Source organism: Oncorhynchus keta, chromosome 2 (assembly GCF_023373465.1).
Source record: "Oncorhynchus keta strain PuntledgeMale-10-30-2019 chromosome 2, Oket_V2, whole genome shotgun sequence".
In the NCBI taxonomy this organism is placed as follows: Eukaryota; Metazoa; Chordata; class Actinopteri; order Salmoniformes; family Salmonidae; genus Oncorhynchus; species Oncorhynchus keta.
Genome location: NC_068422.1, coordinates 14,756,653 through 14,780,920, shown reverse-complemented (window position 1 = coordinate 14,780,920; position 24,268 = coordinate 14,756,653). Strand labels below are relative to the sequence as shown.

The 24,268-nt window shown below is 45.0% G+C and overlaps 3 protein-coding genes across 4 annotated transcripts; all 3 read left to right on the top strand.

The window, feature by feature from the left end:
* Positions 1-1,309: 1,309 nt before the first annotated feature.
* Positions 1,310-6,707, top strand: LOC118397048 (X-ray repair cross-complementing protein 5-like). The gene is made up of 13 exons (XM_035791459.2): positions 1,310-1,478; positions 2,234-2,325; positions 2,410-2,522; positions 2,770-2,911; positions 3,098-3,349; positions 3,673-3,859; positions 4,082-4,268; positions 4,840-5,008; positions 5,177-5,338; positions 5,446-5,575; positions 5,771-5,871; positions 6,010-6,126; positions 6,291-6,707. Exons 2-13 carry the CDS (start codon positions 2,256-2,258, stop codon positions 6,488-6,490), a joined length of 1,830 nt encoding a protein of 609 aa, XP_035647352.1. The 5' UTR covers positions 1,310-1,478; positions 2,234-2,255; the 3' UTR covers positions 6,491-6,707.
* A 3,179-nt stretch (positions 6,708-9,886) lies between these two features.
* On the top strand, positions 9,887-14,417 carry LOC118397030 (GTPase IMAP family member 4-like). The gene is made up of 7 exons (XM_035791431.2): positions 9,887-10,166; positions 10,538-10,615; positions 10,846-10,896; positions 11,038-11,088; positions 11,280-11,330; positions 11,435-11,485; positions 13,336-14,417. The coding sequence occupies exons 1-7, from the start codon at positions 10,049-10,051 to the stop codon at positions 14,079-14,081; spliced, it is 1,146 nt and encodes a 381-aa protein (XP_035647324.1). The 5' UTR covers positions 9,887-10,048; the 3' UTR covers positions 14,082-14,417.
* A 167-nt stretch (positions 14,418-14,584) lies between these two features.
* LOC118397037 (josephin-1-like) lies at positions 14,585-21,919 on the top strand. 2 transcript variants are annotated; one of them, XM_035791449.2, is made up of 5 exons: positions 14,585-14,794; positions 15,256-16,069; positions 16,274-16,402; positions 20,743-20,863; positions 21,239-21,919. In XM_035791449.2, the coding sequence occupies exons 2-5, from the start codon at positions 15,798-15,800 to the stop codon at positions 21,275-21,277; spliced, it is 561 nt and encodes a 186-aa protein (XP_035647342.1). In that variant the 5' UTR covers positions 14,585-14,794; positions 15,256-15,797; the 3' UTR covers positions 21,278-21,919. The 2 variants fall into 2 exon arrangements, with proteins under 2 accessions (XP_035647342.1, XP_035647336.1); XM_035791443.2 differs by having other exon boundaries at positions 14,633-14,794; positions 20,743-20,937.
* The last annotated feature ends 2,349 nt before the right edge of the window (positions 21,920-24,268 follow it).

Sequence of the window (24,268 nt, the reverse complement as noted above, 5' to 3'; positions counted from 1 at the left end):
TCGGCGATGTCATTTACAAAATAGCCTCCAATACCCTACTCAATAAATTGGATGCAGTCTATCACAATGCCATCCGTTTTGTCACCAAAGCCCCATATACTACTCACCACTGTGACCTGTACGCTCTCGTTAGCTGGCCCTCGCTTCATACTCGTCACCAAACCCACTGGCTCCAGGTCATCTACAAGACCCTGCTTGGTAAATTCCCCCTTATCTCAGCTCGCTGGTCACCATAGCAGCACCCATCTGTAGCACGCGCTCCAGCAGGTATATCTCTCTGGTCACCCCCAAAACGAATTCCTCCTTTGGCCGCCTCTCCTTCCAGTTCTCTGCTGCCAATGACTGGAACGAACTACAAAAATCTCTGAAACTGGAAACACTAATCTCCCTCACCAGCTTTAAGCACCAGCTGTCAGAGCAGCTCACAGATTACTGCACCTGTACATATCCCATCTATAATTTAGCCCAAACAACTAACTTTTCCTCAACTGTATTTATTTATTATTTAGCTCCTTTGCACCCCATTATTTCTATTTCTACTTTGCACATTCTTCCACTGCAAATCTACCATTCCAGTGTTTTACTTGCTATATTGTATTTACTTCGCCACCATGGCCTTTTTTTGCCTTTACCTCCCTTATCTCACCTCATTTGCTCACATTGTATATCAACTTATTTTTCTACTGTATTATTGACTGTATGTTTGTTTTACACCATGTGTCGAACTGCTTTGCTTTATCTTGGCCAGGTCGGAATTGTAAATGAGAACTTGCTCTCAACTTGCCTACCTGGTTAAATAAAGGTGAAAAAAAAAATAATAATGTGATTTGATAGTGCTTATTATAAGTATGCCCCCAATGCAATACGGAAGTCTAATTACATCCACAGTGCAATTTCAACTGATTCTTTACTTTTTTTGTGTCAAATTAACTACTTATTGTCTTTTTTTGAATGTATATAAAAACATCCAACCTTGTTTGGCATCTAGTCCAAATAGGTATTATTCCACTATTTGTATTCATTTGCATGTTTCAATGGGGAATCTTATTTTGAAGGGAAACTGCAAATTCCACAATCCTTATTGTGGCTAGCTTCAAACAGTTGACGGTGACGACCTACATCGTCAAAGCGTCTGATCAAATATTGTGAAATGTACGCAATAATCCGTAATAAAATTAAGAAATCTTGTGTTTGTGTAAGTGAGTTTACGATTGATATGAAAAATATTTTGCCGATATTTGTTTCATAAATCGTCTCAACCTCAATCGCACAGTAGATGGCACTATGCACATTTAGCTTTACATGAACCCACGAACATTTTCACCATAGAAAAAGTAATGCGCGTTCACGTCGCAACTGACGACGCAATTAAACACGACTACGGTCTGATATCAACATCTGCATCAAGACAAAACAAGGCTTGTAGCTAACTATTTCCAACGAAATCACATTTGTAACATCATACACTCGGCCATAAGGTATGCTTTCATTCGTCTGTATAGTTTAAATGAGAGTGCATTCTTATGTATGCTGATAAGTGGATGCTAAGATAACCATATACCGTTTAGAAACTGTGATTATATTATATTCAAAAAGTTGTCTGCAGCCTATTCCCCGACGCTCCCCCAAATGTTCTGTCTAAACGCAAATGCAGGTGTTGGATACAGTTTTGGAAACATTTGGAACTTAACCTGAATATAGGGGGGGTAATCAAATACAGAAGACTTACCTACCGCATGCAGTTTTGAAAGTTGCGCACGGCTGTATCTTTAAGAAACACCGGAAATGTGGAACGCATTGGTGTAATGGAGATATCGTAGCTGAGTGCACAGTAAAAGTGTGTGTTTTGTATTTTAAATATTATTTATCGCTTATATAAAAGTTACACTCCAAAGGTTTACAAAACCTTTTCGCAAGTGGCGTATATGCGTTTAGAGTTTCGGGAGTAAACAGAGCGCCGGGATTGTGGTTCACATGGGGAGGGAGAGTAGTTGTGGTCCATACTATCAGCTAAGAACCCAAAAGGGGGGCAACTGTATAGTGGGTATACCCTCCTTGAGTTCTCAAGAACTAACTAGCCACTTACCCAAAAGGCGACTTGAGTGCCACATGAAATTGAACCCGACATCATCTGGTATTACCTGATCAGAGTTTTATAACAACCACAGTTCTCTCACACGGTGTGTGTGTGTGCACGTATGCACGTATGCGTGTGTTTCCTTGTTATTTTAAGGGCAAGATTAGTGCATGCCTCAATGGCACAGTGGAACGACTACCACCATGAGGATGAAGATGTGGATGGAGAGGAAAGGGATGAGTCTGGAGGTAAGACCAACATTGATGGTGATTGAATGGATCAATACTGAATAGAATGGGGGTTGGCATATGTAATGTAATCCCTCTCCACAGTGGACTATAAGAGCACAGGCCGTGACAGCCTGGTGTTTCTGGTGGATGCTTCCAAGGAGATGTTCATCAAGGGGGAGGATGAAGAACCCTCGCCATTTGACATGACCATGCAGGTAGTCATTCTCTCTCACTGTCTCTAACTCCCTCTCTGGTTTCCCTTACCCTTTCCTGTCCTTTCTTCACCCCATCTCCTGCCTCTCTGTTTCTCTCCTTATCTCAGACATGATGAAAATGACTGAACTCTTAGCACCATGAGAAGTGACATGACTGATGGCCCTTTCCCACTCCTCTCTTGATCTCTGTGGTCCTACTTAACCCTCTGACAGTGTTTTATTGTATTGTGCTACTCTCCCTCCCCAGTGTGTCCGCAGCGTCTACACCAGTAAAATAATCAGCAGTGACAAGGACCTGGTGGCTCTAGTGTTCTATGGGACGGAACAGAGCAAGAACCCCAGGAACAGTTTCAAGCATGTCTATATCTACCACGACCTGGACTTACCTGGTATGTCCCCCTGGCCTGCAGTTTCAGTGTGTGTTTTGATCGAGTCTTGGATTCTTCTGGAACCCATTTTAACATTTGTTATTATTCTCTCTGTGTATCTCCAATCTGCTTATCTTTACCCTTCCTCCTCACCTATCTCTCTGTCTATCCTTTTCTTTTATCTCCTCCCATCTCTCTCTCCTCTAGGTGCCCGTCGGGTGCAGGATGTGGATGGGCTGCGTGGGGAGAAAGGTGCCCAGGTGGCAGGAGAGACAATGGGCAGTGGGAATACCAACCTGGGTGAGGCGCTGTGGTGCTGCTCCAACCTCTACAGTGACATCAAGCTTCGGCTCTCCCACAAACGCCTCATGATCTTCACCTGCCGAGACACACCACATGGGGGAGACAGCGAGCGCGACCGCCAGGCCCGCACAAAGGCTAGCGACCTCAAAGAGACCGGTGGGTCTGGAGAAAGGGGGAAGGCAGTTGTTAAAGAGATAGAACATACATAGTTGTATCTCTATGGCAGTAGGCCTCCTTGATGTAACAGGGTTGAAGGTGAAGGGCTTCTACACCTGCATTGCTTGCTGTTTGGGGTTTTAGGCTGGGTTTCTGTACAGCACTTTGAGATATCAGCTGATGTACGAAGGGCTATACAAATAAAATTTGATTGATTTGATTGAAGGGGTTTGAAAGGGGCTGGAAATACATCTTGGTCTTGCAAATGTTTAGCTTATCATAAACAATGTTGGATCAGTGAACTCTCTCTCTGTCACTCACAGGTGTGGTGATAGACCTTATGCATCTGATGAAGCCAGGTGGGTTCGACGTCTCGCTCTTCTTCTGTGACGTGGTGAGCCCCCCTGAGGACGAGGCTGAGCTGGGCCTGCAGATGGAGCCTTGTGGGAAATTGGAGGACCTCCAGAAGAGGGTCAGAGCCAAGGAGATGAAGAAGAGATCAGTCGCAAGGTACAGAGCACAGCCCAGCACTGTTTCCCTCATCATTGTATAGGTGTGGCACTTTTATTTTCAAGTTGTCTACTCCGCTAGCCAGCACCTTGCCTAAATAGGTGTGCGTTTCTTTTTCTTCTAGACTGTGTTGTTATAGGACATGTTTAGATGTTACAAATGTTTAACAAAACTGAATAGGGCCCTGGTTGCTGATGGCTCCTCTCTTGTCCTCTGTGTCAGGTTGAATCTGTGTCTGGGGGAAGGGATGAACGTGGCAGTGGGTGTGTACATCACGGCCCTACAGGCCAGGAAGCCTAACGCCATCAAGCTCTACAGAGACAACAACGAGCCCGTCCGCACCAAGACACGCCTCTACCACACACAGACGGGCAGTCTGCTGCTCCCCAGTGACACCAAGAGGGTTCAGGTAACTAAGTGGGAATCTCAAATCAAACCAAAGAAATATATATTTAAAGTGTATCACAGAAAGTATGGGCCTCCAGAGTGGCGCAGTGGTCTAAGGCACTGCATCGCAGTGCTAGCTAGCTGTGCCACTTGAGATCCTGGTTCAAGTCCAGGCTCTGTCGCAGCCGGCACCGCAACTGGGAGACCCATGGGGCGGTGCACAGTTGGCTCAGTGTCGTCCGGGTTAGGGGAGGATTTGGCTGGCAGGGATGTTCCTGTCCCATAGCGCTCCTTTGGCGGTCCGGGCACGCTGACACGGTAGCCAGGTGTACACATTGTTGCAGCTGGCTTCCGGGTTAAGCGTGCATTGTGTCAAGAAGCAGTGCGGCTTGGCTGGGTTGTTTCGGACGATGCACGGCTCTCAACCTTTGCCTCTCCCGAGTCCGTACGGGAGTTTCAGCGATGGGATGGGACTGTAACTACCAATCTTTGGATATCACGAAAAAGGGGTATAAAAAAAGAAAGTATGATTTCATATTTCTCATTCTGTTTGGTTAATTTCAGTCAAGATGTGATGTGTGTTGTCTGTATAGGTGTATGCAGGCAGGCAGATAGTGATGGAGAAAGACGAGGTGGATGTGATAAAGAAGTTTTCTGACCCGGGTCTGGAGCTGATTGGGTTCAAGCCCATGGAGCGTCTCAAACTGCACCACCACCTCAGATCTGCTGTCTTCATCTACCCAGAGGAGGAAATGGTCACAGGTGTGTGTGAACCTGTCACTATGATGGGAAGAGAAACGGTGACAGTTGAAAACATAACTACAAGTGAAACTGTAATCTGGGAAACGTCAGCCCATGTTCGTCCTCCAAGTTCCATTTTTAATTCCAACTTTAACCCCTTTCTCACCATGTCCTGTTTTTCCATCCCAGGGAGTGCCTGTGTGTTCACAGCGTTGCTGCGCAGGTGTAGTGTGAGGAAAGTGTTTGCTCTGTGTAAATATACACGGATTCGTAACTCTCCACCGCGCTTCTTAGCGCTGGTGCCCCAAAGAGAGGAGGTGGATGATGGCCAGGCCCAGATTGCGGCTCCAGGTACTGTCATTGGGTCCCACTGCAGCTGTGGTCTTGCACAAATACCACACAATTAAAATACTTTTAAACGTTCAGACTAATTGTAATGACGTGTGTGTTTGCCTCAGGCTTCCATGGCATCTTCCTGCCCTACGCGGATGACATCCGTACCCTGGACACTCCTCAGCTTCCCACGGCCTCCAAGTCTCAGGTGGACAAGATGAAGGAGATAGTACACAAGCTGCGCTTCAAATACAGGTACGGCCCTTTTATTACAGTGAATACTAAACATTATTATTTCATACCAGGATTCACATTTTGAAAAGAGTTCAAGCATAAAACATTACAGTGAAAGCATAGCAGAAAACAAGGGGAACACTATTGTAAACATCCTAGAATTATTCTTGAGATTCCCATTCCTATATTGTCTGTGTTGCTCTTCCTGTGTTCCAGGAGTGATGCATTTGAGAACCCAGTCCTCCAGCAGCACTACAGGAACCTGGAAGCCTTGGCTTTAGATCTCATGGCCCCGGAGCACATAGAGGATCTTACCAGTAAGATGAATACACACACACCATATGCTCCTGATTGGCCCACATGCTTCTTTTTTAGCAGTGCTCAAGCTCGCTATTTCTTGTCCATTTCTTTCTGTTCAATCTCTCCGTATCTTTCTCTCTCTCTCCCTCTCTCAGTGCCCAATGTGAATATGATGGACCAGCGTCTTGGTTCCCTGGCTCAGGAGTTCAGAGATCTGGTGTACCCTGCTGACTACAACCCAGAGGGCAAGACTGCACCCAAACGCAAACCAGGTGAGTTCTGTATGAACTATATTGTGGTGTATGGTTTACTTGCTTTGTGTCCTGTAGGGGAGATTTTGGTCCGGCCCATGGGGTAAGAAAGAACAGAGTAGTAGCTGGCAGTCTCACTGTTGAAATACTGGTTGTTGTAACATCCTGGCCCTGTGTGTGTTCAGCTGAGGTGGCAGGCGGTACAGAAAAGAAGCCCAAGGTGGAGATGTCTGAGGACGAGCTGAGGGGTCACGTACAGAAAGGCAACCTGGGTAAGCTGACAGTGCCCGTGCTGAAGGACGCCTGTAAGCAGTTTGGGGTGAAGGTCACAGGGACCAAGAAACAGGAGCTAATAGACGCCCTGACTGCACAGCTCACCAAATGAGGCATAGATGTCAAAATATGTTGCTGTCGATATTCTGGTCAGATGCACTAGATCGCAGGATTATTGGTCTATCTTTGGGCTTCCATTTTAAGGTTTCTAATCTGAGATATATCACTGTACTTAAAATGGAAAGTTTCTCATTTGTGTTGCTAGAATAATATTGTTTCTTTACATGTTTTAAACTTTAATAAAAAATGAAAAGGAACCATTTATATAATTGTCTGTAATTGCTTCAAATTTTACTTGTCTGCAGTTTTTGAACATAAAGGTAACTGCCAAAGTAAAGGGAACATCAACATAGTGTCTTAATAGGGCGTTGGGCCGTCACGAGCTGCCAGAACAGCTTCAATGCGCCTTGGAACAGATTGTACAAGTGTCTGGAACACTTTTGGGGGGATGCGACTCCATGACAAATTCAATAATTTGGTGTTTTGTTGATGGTGGTAAACACTGTCTCAGGCTCCACTACAGAATATTCCATAAGTGTTTCATAAGGTTGACACTCACACACCCTTTAAACCCCCTATGTACCTTTTGAGACCCCTCTTTCAAAGTCACTAGCTAGGTTTCCATCCAATTGGCAACAGATTTTCAGGTGAATATTCTTAATTCGGCATAAAAACAATATGTGCATTTTCCATCAAATTGACTTGTTGCAGATAAAAGCCTGTGCTGATGGGTTAAAGTCCCATGTACTGAATACATGATTTTTTAAAAGAACAATACTGAACAAAAAATAAAAATGCAACAATTTTACTGAGTTACAGTTCATATAATGAAGTCAATAAAATTTCATTTGTAAATAAATTCATGATGCACTAATCTATGGATTTCACATGGCTGGGCAGGGGCACAGCCATGGGTGGGCCTGGGCCAGCCAATCAGAATGAGTTTTTCCCCACAAAAGGACTTCATTACAGACCAGAAATTCTCCTCCGTTTCATCAGCTGTCTAGATGGGCTATTCTAAAACTATGCTGGGTGTGGAGGTCCTGGCCTGGTGTGGTTACATGTGGTCTGTGGTTGTGAGGTCGGTTGGACTTACTGCCAAATTCTCTAAAACTATGTTGGAGGCGGCTTATGGTAGAGAAATTAACATTTACATTCTATGGAAACGGCTCTGGTGGACATTCCTGCAGTAAGCATGCCAGTTGCATGCTCCCTTAACTTGAGACATCTGTGGCATTGTGTTGTGTGATAAAACTGCACATTTTAGTGGTATTTTATTGTCCCCAGCACAAGGTGCCCCTGTGTAATGATCATGCTATTTAATCAACTTCTTGATATGGCACACCTGTCAGGTGTCATCATCTTAGCATAGCAGAAATGCTCACTACCAGGGATTCAAACACATTTGTGCATACCATTTTTGAGGAACTTTTTGTGAGTGTGGAACATTACTAAGATTGCTTTATTTCAGCTCATGAAACATGGGACCAACACTTTACATGTTGTAGTTATATTTTAGTTCAGTGAGTGTAAGAACCATCATTTCGAAGTAAACTTTGAGTCATGGGATGATATGTTGTGTAGTCCTCCCACTATGACTCGGGAAAGCATGCAGTTTATTAAGCTACAGATTAAATAAATTATTATAAACTACAGAAGGTGGTGAATGTGCATGTGGTGATTTTTTTTATTTTTTATTTCACCTTTATTTAACCAGGTAGGCTAGTTGAGAACAAGTTCTCATTTGCAACTGCGACCTGGCCAAGATAAAGCATAGCAGTGTGAACAGACAACACAGAGTTACACATGGAGTAAACAATTAGCAAGTCAATAACACAGTAGAAAAAATGGGCAGTCTATATACAATGTGTGCAAAAGGCATGAGGAAGTAGGCGAATAATACAATTTTGCAGATTAACACTGGAGTGATAAATGATCAGATGGTCATGTACAGGTAGAGATATTGGTGTGCAAAAGAGCAGAAAAGTAAATAAAAACAGTATAAAAACAGTATGGGAATGAGGTAGGTGAAAATGGGTGAGCTATTTACCTATAGACTATGTACAGCTGCAGCGATCAGTTGGTGAGGGAGATAAAAGTCTCCAACTTCAGCGATTTTTGCAATTCGTTCCAGTCACAGGCAGCAGAGTACTGGAACGAAAGGCGGCCAAATGAGGTGTTGGCTTTAGGGATGATCAGTGAGATACACCTGCTGGAGCGCGTGCTACGGATGGGTGTTGCCATCGTGACCAGTGAACTGAGATAAGGCGGAGCTTTACCTAGCATGGACTTGTAGATGACCTGGAGCCAGTGGGTCTGGCGACGAATATGTAGTTAGGGCCAGCCGACTAGAGCATACAAGTCGCAGTGGTGGGTGGTATGAGGTGCTTTAGTGACAAAACGGATGGCACTGTGATAGACTGCATCCAGTTTGCTGAGTAGAGTGTTGGAAGCCATTTTGTAGATGACATCGCCAAAGTCGAGGATCGGTAGGATAGTCAGTTTTACTAGGGTAAGCTTGGCAGCGTGAGTGAAGGAGGCTTTGTTGCGGAATAGAAAGCCGACTCTTGATTTGATTTTCGATTGGAGATGTTTGATGTGAGTCTGGAAGGAGAGTTTGCAGTCTAGCCAGACACCTAGGTACTTATAGATGTCCACATATTCAAGGTCGGAACCATCCAGGGTGGTGATGCTAGTCGGGCATGCGGGTGCAGGCAGCGATCGGTTGAAAAGCATGCATTTGGTTTTACTCGCGTTTAAGAGCAGTTGGAGGCCACGGAAGGAGTGCTGTATGGCATTGAAGCTCGTTTGGAGGTTTGATAGCACAGTGTCCAATGACGGGCCGAAAGTATATAGAATGGTGTCGTCTGCGTAGAGGTGGATCAGGGAATCGCCCGCAGCAAGAGCAACATCATTGATATATACAGAGAAAAGAGTCGGCCCGAGAATTGAACCCTGTGATGAGCTTGATGCCTCTTCCCAATAAGTATCAAGGGTCTTATTCTGGTGACATGTTCAATGCTTGGCTGCCCTTTGACGAATACAAATATTCTTACTCATCCATTATATCAACACGTGTAGACTATAGCCTATACCCTCACTGTATCTGCAAATTGTTGGCTAGATTGCACATGCAAAGACCAGATTAAAATGTACGTGAAAAAGTAAATGTGTGTGCAATGTCATCACTGACTGATTTTTATCCACAAGTCAGTTTCAGTTTGGTGGGAAAAAGCGCATATATTTGTTAGAATATTTGCATTCAATTTGTCGACAACTGGAGGAAAACCTAGCTACTGAAGACTCTTCTTGCCATAGTAGCTAAAATAATGGGCATTTTTCTGCATGACCCTAAGCATGATGGGATGTTAATTGCTTAAGTAACTCATGAACCACACCTGTGTGGAAACACCTGCTTTTAATAATTTATATATCCTCATTTACTCAAGTGTTTCCTTTATTTTGGCAGTTACCTTTATTTCCCGTCCTACTTGTATGATTAGAAAAAAGGAGTGTCTCAGTGCCACACATACTGCATTATATCGCTCATTCAGCTACAATAAAGAACACCTTTGTTCCGACGACTCCTCAAAGTAACAAGTAACGAGAGATGGCGCTTTGGTTTTGGCCAGTAGCATACGGACCGGGTTTACCTGTTAATATGGACCAGTGCGACTGCAAACCGGACAGCGATTGTACCTCAACTTACTGTGGAGATGATAGCACTGGTAAGAAGGATATTCACATCCGATAAATTTAACTGTTATCCTATCCGTCCGAGATGTTAAAGTAACAAGTATCATACCGACATTTGCTCGGTCTGTGTAACATGCCGACCGGAGTTTTTTTTTAATAAATCTGTTTCAATCTCTGTAGAGCCCGTTGAATCCGAAATGTAGGCTACATATTATAAATATATACAATAACGTATTTAGACTAAAATCCATACAAAACACAAGTGTACCAAGCTGGTAAACCCACAGTTTATAAAAGTAAAACAAAAAATACCCCGTTTCAAAATGTATTGGGGTTAAAGGTTAAACTCTTGACAAGTAAAGAACATTGATCCGTCTCATGCTTCTCTAATCTTTCCCTGCAGGTCTGTGGTTGGACTTCAACAGTGTTTTGACAGGAGCTCTCACTGTGGTGGGATATCTCCTCTACAGATTCTCACAGGGTCAGGAGTCTTACACCACAACAGTACTATTTCAGCAAATGCCTTTTTGATATACATAATGTTGTCTTATCTATAAGATGATCCTCTCTTCCATCTGGGGACTGACTGTATGGTTTTAACATCAGCTGGTGTTGTGCATCTGATTGCTTTATAATCAATTTGTTATGCCACCGTAAATAGAATTTTGTTTGATATTGCGTGAGTTAATTTATCTCTTTGGTCCGCTGCAGCCCTCCCAGCTCTGATAAGATGGCCCATCCATCTCTTCTGCACACTCACTGGTATGTCATCATGCCTGGAGGTTGAACCTTGAACCCTATTGCATTATTCCGCCTGCATATCTTCATCTGAGCAACAGATTAAATTAAATGTCTTCTTGATTAAATCCTATTTTAAACTAAATATTATTCCCTCTGTTTTAGGTGTGTCCTCACTGTGGGGTTGGGTGAGCCACCTGATGGGAACTCTTCGTAGTACGTACTGTCACAATTCTTCCCTTTCCCTTATCAAAACCCACACTCAGGAAAATATTCATTAACATGTTTACTAAACTCATCGGAATTTAAATGTGCAGTAGATTCATTGATTGCCATCACAGGTTTTAGGTAATTATAGAATAATGTATGATGTGGTGAATGATTTGTTAATTCTGTCTTTGTGTCAGGCTTACGGTACTTACTGAAGTGGCTGTCACGTATTTGGAGGTTTATAGTTGGTAAGAGATTGCTAATACCCACCCACCTTATAAATGATCATGTCTTTGATTCATAACTCTAAAAGTGTTGATAATGTATTGATATGGTTTTGTTCGTCTATCAGCTTCATTCACAAAACTCAGCGGGTTCACTGTTATCATTCGAAACAACTCTGGTAAGGTTCTCCCTCTCTTTTCTCCCTTCTCTAGTTAATTGCACGTTCTGTTCCTTTATACAGTACCAGTCAAAAGTTTGGACACCTACTCATTCAAATGTTTTTTCTTTTTACTATTTTCTACATTGGGGTAGTAGTGAAGACATCAAACTATGAAATAACACATGGAATCATGTAGTAAACAAGTGTTAAACAAATCCAAATATATTTTAGATTCTTCAAAGTAGCCACCCTTTGCCTTGACAGCTTTGCAAATACTTGGTGTTCTCTCAACCTGCTTCACCTGGAATGCTTTTCCAACAGCCTTGAAGGAGTTCCCACATATGCTGAGCACTTGTTGGCTGCTCTTCCTTCATTCTGTGGTCCAACTCCTCCCAAACCATCTCAATTGGTTCAAGGTCGGGTAATTGTAGAGGCAAAGTCATCTGATGCAGCACTCCATCACTCTCCTTGGTTAAATAGCCCTTACACAGCCTGGATATGTGTTGGGTCATTGTCCTGTTGAAAAACAAATGATAGTCCCACTAAGCGCAAACCAGATGGGATGGCGTATAGCTGCAGAATGCTGTGGTCGCCATGCTGGTTAAGTGTGCCTTGAATTCTAAATAAATCACTGACAGTGTCACCAGCAAAGCACCATCATACCACCTCCATGCTTCCACCTCCACGCATGTGTGGGAACCACACATGCGGAGATCATCCGTTCACCTACTCTGCGTTTCACAAAGACATGGCAATTGGAACCAAAAATCTAAAATTTGGACTCATCAGACCAAAATACAGATTTCCACCAGTCTAATGTCCATTGCTCATTTTTCTTGGCCCAAGCAAGTCTCTTCTTATGGGTGTCCTTTAGTATTGGTTTCTTTGTAGCAAATAGACCATGAAGGCCTGATTCACGCAGTCTCGGCTGAACAGTTGATGTTGAGATGTCGTCTGGTATTTGAACTCTGAAGCATTAATTTGGCCTGCAATCTGAGGCTGGTAACTTTAATGAAATTATTTTCTGCAGCAGAGGTAACTCTGGGTCTTCCTTTCCTGTGGTGGTCCTCATGAGAGCCAGTTTCTTCATCCGCTCTTGATAGGTTTTTGCAAATGTTAAAAGTTCTTGAAATGTTCCGTATTGACTGACCTTCATGGCATAAAGTAATGATGGACTATCATTTCTCTTTGCTTAGTTGAACTACTGTTCTTGCCATAATATGGACTTGGTCTTTTACCAAAGAGGGCTGTCTTCTGAATACCACCCCTACCTTATCACAACACAACTGATTGGCGCAAATGCATTAAGAAGGAAAGAAATTCCACAAATTTGAACATTTCACACCTGTTAATTGAAATGTATTTCAGGTGACTACCTCATGAAGCTGGTTGAGAGAATGCCAAGAGTGTGCAAAGCTGTCAAGGCAAAGGGTGGCTACTTTGAAGAATATGAAATATATTTTTTGGTTACTACATTATTCCATATGTGTTATTTCATGGTTTTGATGTCTTCACTATTTATTTTATAATGTAGAAAATAGTAAAAATAAAGAACCCTTGACTGAGTAGGTGTCAACTTTTGACTGGTACTGTATGTGTAATTTAGTTTCCATACTGTTCCCCTCAGGTTCACTATCAAATGTGAAGCAATGTGTGGAATCTGTAAGCAAACTGAAAGAGGAAATTAGACATTTCTATTATGTTCCTTGCTGCGTCTGTATTCCTGCACAAAAAACATCCTATCAACTGTCCTTTAGTCTTGTGGGTTGTTTTCCTTAATTATAGAACAAGCACTTGATGAAATCATGACGCAAAACCCTCTCCATTCATTGAATTAACTGTTCCACTCATGTCTATTTATTTTCCAGGGGCTTCTAGTGACAGTCCCCCAGGCACAGAGCCTTCTCCCATCCCTATTTCCATAGAGCCTGGGCTGAGGCTCATCCTTACGGGGCCTCCCGGTGGAGGTCGGACCTCCCTTGCAGATGCCCTGGTTGGCTGCAGCCTCCCTCAGGTTGGGGGGTCCCTGGCGGCTGTGATGGAGTGTACCAAGCGGAGGGTGGTGGTGGACAGGAGAGAGCTGATCATAATAGACACCCCAGACCTCCTGGGTCCATCTCTGGGTGACAGTAAGAGAGCCTTGGAGACCCTCCGCAGCCTGCAGCTGGCCAGCCCAGGCCCACATGCCTTCCTGCTGGTGCTCCAGACCCCTGGCTCTGGAGATGGGGTGGACCAGGATGCTGCTAGTGCCACCAGGGCCCTCCTGGAGCTGGTCGGAGAGAGTGCCACAGGCCACATCCTCATTGTCCTCACCCATGCAGACTGTTTGGGTCCGGGCTCCACGCTAGCCCAGCTTCTGGAGGATGATGCTGGAGGCCTCAGAACTGCTCTGTATCTGTGTGGTCAGAGGGCTGAGCTTGTGGACAACAACCCAGACAAGCCGTTGCAGGAGAGGAGGGAGCTGGCGAGGGGGCTGCTGGAGAGGCTGGCAGAGATGAGGGCACTGAGGGGACACTACACCCACGAGCTGCAGAAAAGGGAGGACCAAGTCAGGGAGGAACTGCTGATGGACATGGCCTCTGTGTTGGCACGGAAACTCGGACAGGAGTATTGAGAGTTGAAGAGTAATACTTCATTTTTGGTACAGGTGCATTTTGTTGACTTATTTTTGTCATTCTTGGATTCTGGGTTTGTTATTGTCTTTGGGGAATTGATCCTCATGATGTCACTGTCTCTGCATTTATTATTGTTAAGTATGTCAGACTTAGCATGGGCTTGTTGGGTAAATTTTGTAAAATCAATATCATGTTCTTACAGTACTGCTGTTTTTGAACAGTATTTAATCCATGTCAATTTGCCTTCATGTACTCTACTTGTTTTCTTGCACACACTCTTGTCTGTCTACTACATTCCTCCCATGGTTTAAGTATTAAAGTTTCTTCCAAATTAGTGCAGTGACTCGGACTGTATTTCCTGCTAGTGTAACTGCAAGTCAAAAGAGCCCTTATAAACGTTCATTCAATTTGCGGATGTTTTAGCATAAAATAAATATTTGGTCTCAACCCATTTTTAGATAACTAAACTAACCCCTAGATTTAGTTTTTTTTTTTAAGTCTCGAGGGAGTGGAGGGACTACAGTTCGCAGATAAGTCTGCGCCAGTCCTATGACAAGCAAACAAGCTATTGACGTTTTGCGCATGCTCATATACGGCGCGACAAGGAAAAGGTGCTAAAGACAAAGGACTAAGCAACCCCAGGAAAAGAGGCGAAACAATTAATTTAACCAGGATTATGACAACCATACTACAGTATCGCATGAAGCGAAAGGTAAGTGGCAACAGAAATGTACTAAATATGAAGGGTTTCGCATCCATGTTTATGCTATCAAACAAATGGCACGTACAGCCAGCCATAGAAGGAACATCTAGTCTTTGCAGCTGCCTTCGTGTTCCACTGGATTTTAAATAGAGCGATGGATTTGAATATCAGGTAGATTTGACATATTTCGCTAATCTGTAAATATCACTTGTTTTACAGAATACTAAATAATACTAAGACACTCTTACGCCTGTTGTCTGGTTATATCAGTTTACTGTGATGCCACAAGCATGCCGCTCTTATCGAGTCAGCTGTTAGTATAAATGTTTACTCTGTGTCTTGTGTTTCGTCCTGTTAACCACTGCTGAAAAGACGCGTTAAAAAACAGTTATCCCTAAATTGTTATTTCTGCATGGCATTGATTTAGGTGAAAACCTCTAAACATGGATTTCTGCCTCTTCCTCCCTCAGCTGTTTTCTTAAGAAGTCGTCTGTCTACATGTCACAGAGCCTCCTGTATCAGGTCCCTCATCTTTTCCACTGGAGCAAACTCTGTGGTGGAGCCGTGGTCCTCTGGGCTCTCTAGAAATGGAAAGAACTCCTAAGCTCTCATGACACTTGAGGTGTTCATAAAAAAGTTACGATGACACATATCAGAATGGAGGAAGTTGAAAAAAGAGACACATACTCTTGCTTCTCTTGCTAATTTTTCCATAGATGATCCTTGTGGTTCATTCTAATTTTATACTGAAGCAACTGGAATATCAATGTCTATACACCCAACTTTTTGTTCACATTCAATTCGGGCCTCCTCACTCAACTTGAACACTGTTTGCCAGCAGTTTCTTTTCTTCCAATCGTCCCTTTTGAAACAGCAGGTGTAGTTGAAGTGACCTGGCCCCCCTGTGTCATCCAGTAGACCCACCTCCCCCTTCCCTTGTCACACGCTCGCCCCTACAGCAACTGAAAGGTTGCCATGACGATGCTAGTCGTGTCAGAGTAGCGACAGGGTGATGGGGAGTGCTCCATGTTCCGGGAAGGGGAGGGCAAGAGGGGGGCTGCAGGACCTGGGCTGTATGCCATGGAAGCTGAGCAAGCAGAAAGGGGTGGGGGGGGAGAGGTCAGACCTGGGAGAGCATGCTCTCTCCACCCCTCCGGCCACGCCTCCACCGCCCATCTACCACGAGAAGCAGCGGCGTGAGCTGTGTGCTCTGCACGCGCTCAATAACGTCTTCCAGGATGGGGCAGCTTTCAGCAGGGATACTCTCCAGGACATCTACCAGAGGTGGGTGGTTAAAGTTGTCCTCTAAGGGAGATATTTCTCTCCTCCATTCTCTATTTCTCATATTCCTTTCCTCTTTCACCCCCTCTCTCTTTTTCTCCCCCCTTCTGCATCTCTTTCTACCTTCTGCATCTCTCTCTCTACCTTTCTCAACCTTTTTCTCTCTTGTTTCTTCTGTCCTCATCGCTCTCTTGTGCCTCTCCACAGACTCTCTCCCGGCACTCTGGTAACCCCCCACAAGAAGAGCATGCTTGGAAATGGGAACTATGACGTGAATGTCATTATGGCCGCTCTGCAGATCCGAGGATACGAGGCTGTCTGGTGGGATAAAAGAAGGTATACCTCTGTTCTCATCAAAGCTATATGGCCTTCTTCCCTATCTAGTCAATTAACATTTTTATCCAAAACGATGTACGTGGCCCATGCAGAGGTTTTCAAATCCACAACAAGCACCATCTGAGCCATTGGAACCATAATGCTATGCTCATTTGTGTTCTCCATCTTGTTTACTCCTCTCCCTTTCTGGTGCGTGTGTTGTCTGCAACTATGTTAGTCGACTCAGCAGTGCTCAATTTAGTTCACTTCAATCACTGGCCGTACGCCAGCTATAGAGTGGAAAGAGGAAGACTTCCTTACATATCCTCTTCATTCTGAATCCCTGTCAGGCACATGGCAGCTACTCATGATTACCCAAACAGCTACCGAAACCGATTGCGACATAAGTAAGTGCATTCATAGGGGAGAGTGGCGTAAGTTAAGTCCTTTTTTACATTTAGCATCACTACGTCAAGGCAAATGTTCTTTCTAACAAAGATATCTACATATATTTCAGGATGTTGTGTATCCCTGGAAATAATCAGAATTCATGTAAACATTACAGTTTTGAAAACATAGCTAGGGGTAAGTGGGTGATGGGGCTGGTAGGTCAAAGTTGATTTCATGGAATGGGTGTGTGGTATATTTTACAGGAGGTTGGTGGCACCTTAATTGGGGAGAACGGGCTCATGGTAATGACTGGAGCGGAATCAGTGGAATGGTATCAAACATGGTTTCCAGGTGTGTGATGCCATTCAATTTGCTCCGTTCCGGCCATTATTATGAGCCGTTCTCCCCTCCGCAGCCCCCTTTGATATATTCAATATATTATAATGTACAAAATATTAGGAACACCTGATCTTTCCATGACAGACTGTCCAGGTGAAAACTTGATCCCTTACTGATGTCAGTTGTTAAATACACTTTCAATCATTGTAGATGAAGGGGAGGATTTGTAGATTTTTAAGCCTTGAGACAATTGAGACCTGGATTGTGTATGAGTGCCATTCAGAGGGTCAATGAGCAAGACAAAAGTTTAAAATGCCCTTGAACAGGGTATGGTAGAAGGTGCCAGGTGCACTGGTTTGAGTGCGTCAAGAATTGCAACGCTGTTGGGTTTTCACGCTCAACAGTTTCCCATGTGTATCAAGAATGGTTGACCACCCAAAGGACATCCAGCCAACTTGACAATGCTGTGGGAAGCATTGGAGCCAAAATGGGCCAGCATCCCTGTGGAGTGCTTTCGACACCTTGTAGAGTCCATGCCCTGACAAATTGAGGCTGTTCTGAGGGCTAAAGGGAGGGGTGCAACTCAATATTAGGAAGGTGTTCCTAATGTTTTGTACACTGTGTATATCTTGAATGTATTCCTACATTCAGATATAGATCTCTCCGTTCAATATGACTTACCCTTCCATTTCTTGACCAGTTGTCTGGGACAGGGATATTGTTCCATTTCTTGACAAGTTGTCTGGGACAGGGATGTTGTTCCATTTCTTGACAAGTTGTCTGGAACAGGGATATTGTTCCATTTCTTGACAAGTTGTCTGGAACAGGGATATTGTTCCATTTCTTGACAAGTTGTCTGGAACAGGGATATTGTTCCATTTCTTGACAAGTTGTCTGGGACAGGGATATTGTTCCATTTCTTGACAAGTTGTCTGGGACAGGGATATTGTTCCATTTCTTGACAAGTTGTCTGGAACAGGGATATTGTTCCATTTCTTGACCAGTTGTCTGGGACAGGGATATTGTTCCATTTCTTGACAAGTTGTCTGGAACAGGGATATTGTTCCATTTCTTGACCAGTTGTCTGGGACAGGGATATTGTTCCATTTCTTGACCAGTTGTCTGGGACAGGGATGTTGTTCCATTTCTTGACAAGTTGTCTGGAACAGGGATGTTGTTCCATTTCTTGACAAGTTGTCTGGGACAGGGATATTGTTCCATTTCTTGACAAGTTGTCTGGGACAGGGATATTGTTCCATTTCTTGACCAGTTGTCTGGGACAGGGATGTTGTTCCATTTCTTGACAAGTTGTCTGGGACAGGGATATTGTTCCATTTCTTGACAAGTTGTCTGGGACAGGGATATTGTTCCATTTCTTGACAAGTTGTCTGGGACAGGGATATTGTTCCATTTCTTGACAAGTTGTCTGGGACAGGGATATTGTTCCATTTCTTGACAAGTTGTCTGGGACAGGGATATTGTTCCATTTCTTGACAAGTTGTCTGGGACAGGGATATTGTTCCATTTCTTGACAAGTTGTCTGGGACAGGGATATTGTTCCATTTCTTGACAAGTTGTCTGGGACAGGGATATTGTTCCATTTCTTGACAAGTTGTCTGGGACAGGGATATTGTTCCATTTCTTGACAAGTTGTCTGGGACAGGGATATTGTTCCATTTCTTGACAAGTTGTCTGGGACAGGGATATTGTTCCATTTCTTGACAAGTTGTCTGGGACAGGGATATTGTTCCATTTCTTGACAAGTTGTCTGGGACAGGGATATTGTTCCATTTCTTGACCAGTTGTCTGGGACAGGGATATTGTTCCATTTCTTGACCAGTTGTCTGGGACAGGGATATTGTTCCATTTCTTGACAAGTTGTCTGGGACAGGGATATTGTTCCATTTCTTGACAAGTTGTCTGGGACAGGGATATTGTTCCATTTCTTGACCAGTTGTCTGGGACAGGGATGTTGTTCCATTTCTTGACAAGTTGTCTGGGACAGGGATATTGTTCCATTTCTTGACAAGTTGTCTGGGACAGGGATATTGTTCCATTTCTTGACAAGTTGTCTGGGACAGGGATATTGTTCCATTTCTTGACAAGTTGTCTGGGACAGGGATATTGTTCCATTTCTTGACAAGTTGTCTGGGACAGGGATATTGTTCCATTTCTTGACAAGTTGTCTGGGACAGGGATATTGTTCCATTTCTTGACAAGTTGTCTGGAACAGGGATATTGTTCCATTTCTTGACCAGTTGTCTGGAACAGGGATATTGTTCCATTTCTTGACCAGTTGTCTGGGACAGGGATATTGTTCCATTTCTTGACAAGTTGTCTGGGACAGGGATATTGTTCCATTTCTTGACAAGTTGTCTGGGACAGGGATATTGTTCCATTTCTTGACAAGTTGTCTGGAACAGGGATATTGTTCCATTTCTTGACCAGTTGTCTGGGACAGGGATATTGTTCCATTTCTTGACCAGTTGTCTGGGACAGGGATATTGTTCCATTTCTTGACAAGTTGTCTGGGACAGGGATATTGTTCCATTTCTTGACAAGTTGTCTGGGACAGGGATATTGTTCCATTTCTTGACAAGTTGTCTGGAACAGGGATATTGTTCCATTTCTTAACCAGTTGTCTGGGACAGGGATATTGTTCCATTTCTTGACCAGTTGTCTGGGACAGGGATGTTTTTTAAATGTGCCAATGTGTAGGAAAGTTCTCTGCATTAGAGGCTACTAAGCCCATGAAACTTGTTTCATCCCTTGCTGCTGCTCCAATGGACTTCTTCCCTTCTCTCACTTCCTTGGCTACTTCTTTCAAGAACCTTAAGAGGGGCTAGACCCCTGCTTGTTTCCCGTTTGTAAACACAGGCATGATGATCTTGAGTTCATAAGCATGACACATTGCAAATATACTATACTACTATGCATATTATGCATAGCACTGACTAAATGTAATCATCATTTCTTTGGGATATGGTGGCCAATTACTCAATTTATCCCAAGGCAAACATTTTGGCTATATTAGCCCACACAGCTACAAGGTTGCATGTTCATGCAATGTTAAGGACCTCATACTGTTGCTTATAGAGACCCCAACTGATGTATAGAAGTATCTACTTTGGTTTAAATACAAGTATCAAAGTCATTAGAATTTGTGAAAATATTTTCTTCGGACATAACTTGCTTATCACTTTTCCCATGTGGTTTATTCCTTCACAGATGCCGTGAAATTATGACCCCTTCATAAATATTTGGTCACATGATCAAGTTTATGTATAGATATCTAGAAACAACTTACCCCACAGACATCATCATGGATTTACAACATTACAGTAGCTACTGAAAATCCACTCATGGAAGTCTGTGATTGTGTAACCTTTATTTAACTAGGCAAGTCGGTTAAGAACAAATTCTTATTTACAATGACAGCCTACCCCGGCCAAACCCGGACGACGCTGGGCCAATTGTGCGCCACCCTATGGGACTCCCAATCATGGCCGAATATGATTCAGCCTGGATTCGAACCAGGGACTGTAGTGATGACTCTTGTACTGAGATGCAGTGCCTTAGACTGCTGTGCCACTCGGGAGCTCGTGATTGACTTGTATATTGTGTTCCTGCAGGGATGTGGGCAGTATTGAGCTATCCAACGTAATGGGCTTCATCTTGAACGTCCCGTCCAATCTGCGCTGGGGTCCGCTGCGCCTGCCACTCAAACGCCAGCACTGGATAGGGGTGCGGGAGGTGGGTGGAGTCTATTACAACCTCGACTCCAAACTACGTAGCCCACATACCATCGGAAACCCTGATGAGCTCAGGTAGTGTGTGTGTGTGTGTGTGTGTGTGTGTGTGTTATCCTGTCCAGTCAGTAGATTGAGTCCATCATTATTTGCTTTGTTCATTTTACATACATTGAGGAGCAGCCAAGAGAGAATGTAATTTGTATTGTCTCCACTAGGTGTTGCCACATAGTAATACAAAGTCAGTCTCATTCCCAAATAATAATCACTTCCACGGCCGCCATCCACAGTGATGATTGATCCTTTGTCTAACTTCTAATAAATAACAAGCTGACATCTTTATTTTCCTTCTGTTCTTTCGATTCCCTCCACACAACAGGAAGTTCCTGCGTTACCAGCTGAAAGGGAAAAATGGTGAGCTCCTATTGGTGGTGTCTGAGGAGGTGGAGGTCCACCAAACATGGAGGTCAGATGGCTGTTGATTGAATGTGCCCGGCAACCTTTTCTCTACCGGATTAGACTTTTCCCAGTTGTTGCTCAGGATAACATGGTCCAATCAGGAGACAGATTGAAGAGCAGGTGGGGTTGTGTTCAGCCAATAGCACAGATGCACACCGACCAGACATACTTTTTTTTCTCACACACCCATTGCTGGACTCTGGCTGATGAGACCTGAAGCGATGAAGGAAACAGATGAATACAGGGAGGTAATGAAGAAATCACACTACACAACATTATGTTCGGTGTTTGGGATTCTGTGTTTTTATATATATTGATAACTATTTATCTTTTTTTTGTATGTTTCCAGTTTCCAAGTGTGAGAGGCATGTGACTGTGTGTAATACTACCCATCTGTCACTCTTGCTCTTGCTAGCTCTCTCTCTTTCTGTGTCCTTGCTCTCTCTCTCTGTCCTTGCTCTCTCTCTCTGTCCTTGCTCTCTCTCTCTGTCCCCCCTCTCTCTCTCTGTCCCTCTCTCTCTCTCTCTCTCTCTCTCTCTCTCTCTCTCTCTCTCTCTCTCTCTCTCTCTCTCTCTCTCTCTCTCTCTCTCTCTGTCTCTCTGTCTCTCTGTCTCTCTCTGTCTCTGTCCCTCTCTCTCTCTGTCCCTGTCTCTCTGTCCCTCTCTCTCTCTCTCCTCTCTCTCTCTCTCTCTCTCTCTGTCCCTCTCTCTGTCTCTGTCCCTCTCTCTGTCTCTGTCCCTCTCTCTCTCTCTCTCTGTCCCTCTCTCTGTCTCTGTCCCTCTCTCTCTCTCTGTCCCTCTCTCTCTCTCTCTGTCCCTCTCTCCCTCTCTCTGTCCCTCTCTGTCTCTGTCCTCTCTCTCTCTCTCTCTGTCCCTCTCTCTCTCTCTCTGTCCCTCTCTCTCTCTCTCTGTCCCTCTCTCTCTGTCCCTCTCTCTCTCTCTCTGTCCCTCTCTCTCTCTCTCTCTCTCTCTCTCTCTCTCTCTCTCTCTCTCTCTCCTCTTTCTCTCTCTCTCTCTCTTCTCTCTCTCTCTCTCTCTCTCTCTGTCTTCTCTCTCTCTCTCTCTCTGTCTCTGTCTCTCTCTCTCTCTCTCTGTCCCTGTCTTTCTCTCTCTCTCTCTCTCTCTGTCCCTGTCTTTCTCTCTCTCTCTCTCTCTCTGTCCCTGTCTTTCTCTCCTCTCTTTCCCTGTCTTTCTCTCTCTCTCTCTCTCTGTCTGTCCCTCTCTCTCTCTCTGTCTGTCCCTCTCTCTCTCTCTGTCTGTCCCTCTCTCTCTCTCTCTCTCTCTCTCTCTCTCTCTCTCTCTCTCCCCCTCTCTCTCTCTCTCTGTCCCCCTCTCTCTCTCTCTCTCTGTCCCCCTCTCTCTCTCTCTCTGTCCCTCTCTCTCTCTCTCTCTCTCTCTCTCCTCTCTCTCTCTCTCTCTCTCTCTCTCTCTCTCTCTCTCTCTCTCTCTCTCTCTCTCTCTCTCTCTCTCTCTCTCTCTCTCTGTCCCTCTCTCTCTCTCTCTCTCTCTGTCCCTCTCTCTCTCTCTCTCTCTCTCTGTCCCCCTCTCTCTCTCTCTCTCTCTCTCTCTCTCTCTCTCTCTGCACCTCTCTCTCTGTCCCTCTGTTTCTCTCTCTCTCTGTCCCTCTCTCTCTCTCTCTCTCTGTCCCTCTCTCTCTCTCTCTCTCTGTCCCTCTCTCTCTCTCTCTCTCTCTCTGTCCCTCTCTCTCTCTCTCTCTCTCTCTCTGTCCCTCTCTCTCTCTCTCTCTCTCTGTCCCCCCTCTCTCTCTCTCTCTCTCTCTCTGTCCCCCTCTCTCTCTCTCTCTCTCTCTGTCCCCCTCTCTCTCTCTCTCTCTCTCTGTCCCCCTCTCTCTCTCTCTCTCTGTTCCCCCTCTCTCTCTCTCTCTCTCTGTCCCCCTCTCTCTCTCTCTCTCTCTCTCTGCCCCCCCTCTCTCTCTCTCTCTGTCCCCCTCTCTCTCTCTGCTCTCTCTCTCTCCCCCCCTCTCTCTCTGTCCCCCCCTCTCTCTCTGTCCCCCCCTCTCTCTGTCCCCCCTCTCTCTCTCTCTGTTCCCCCCTCTCTCTCTCTGTTCCCCCCTCTCTCTCTCTGTTCCCCCTCTCTCTCTCTGTTCCCCCTCTCTCTCTCTGTCTCTCTGTCTGTCCCTCTCTCTCTCTCTCTCTCTGTCCCTCTCTCTCTCTGTCCCTCTCTCTCTCTCTCTCTCTGTCTCTCTCTCTCTCTGCCCCCCTCTCTCTGCCCCCCTCTCTCTGTTCCCCCTCTCTCTGCCCCCCTCTCTCTGCCCCCCTCTCTCTCTCTCTGTCCCCCCTCTCTCTCTCTGTTCCCCCTCTCTCTCTCTGTTCCCCCTCTCTCTCTCTGTTCCCCCTCTCTCTCTCTGTTCCCCCTCTCTCTCTCTGTCTCTCTGTCTGTCCCTCTCTCTCTCTGTCTCTCTGTCTGTCCCTCTCTCTCTCTCTCTCTCTGTCCCTCTCTCTCTCTGTCTCTCTCTCTCTCTGCCCCCCTCTCTCTGCCCCCTCTCTCTGTTCCCCCTCTCTCTGTCCCCCCTCTCTCTGCCCCCCTCTCTCTGTCCCCCCTCTCTCTCCGTTCCCCCTCTCTCTCTCCGTTCCCCCTCTCTCTCTCTGTTCCCCCTCTCTCTCTCTGTTCCCCCTCTCTCTCTCTCTTCCCCCTCTCTCTCTCTGTTCCCCCTCTCTCTCTCTGTTCCCCCTCTCTCTCTCTGTGTCCCCCTCTCTCTCTCTGTTCTCCCCCCCTCTCTCTCTCTGTTCCCCCCTCTCTCTCTCTGTTCCCCCTCTCTCTCTCTCTGTTCCCCCTCTCTCTCTCTGTTCCCTCCTCTCTCTCTCTGTTCCCTCCTCTCTCTCTCTGTTCCCCCTCTCTCTCTGTCTGTCCCTCTCTCTCTCTGTCTGTCCCTCTCTCTCTCTGTCTGTCCCTCTCTCTCTCTCTCTCTCTCTCTCTCTCTCTCTCTGTCT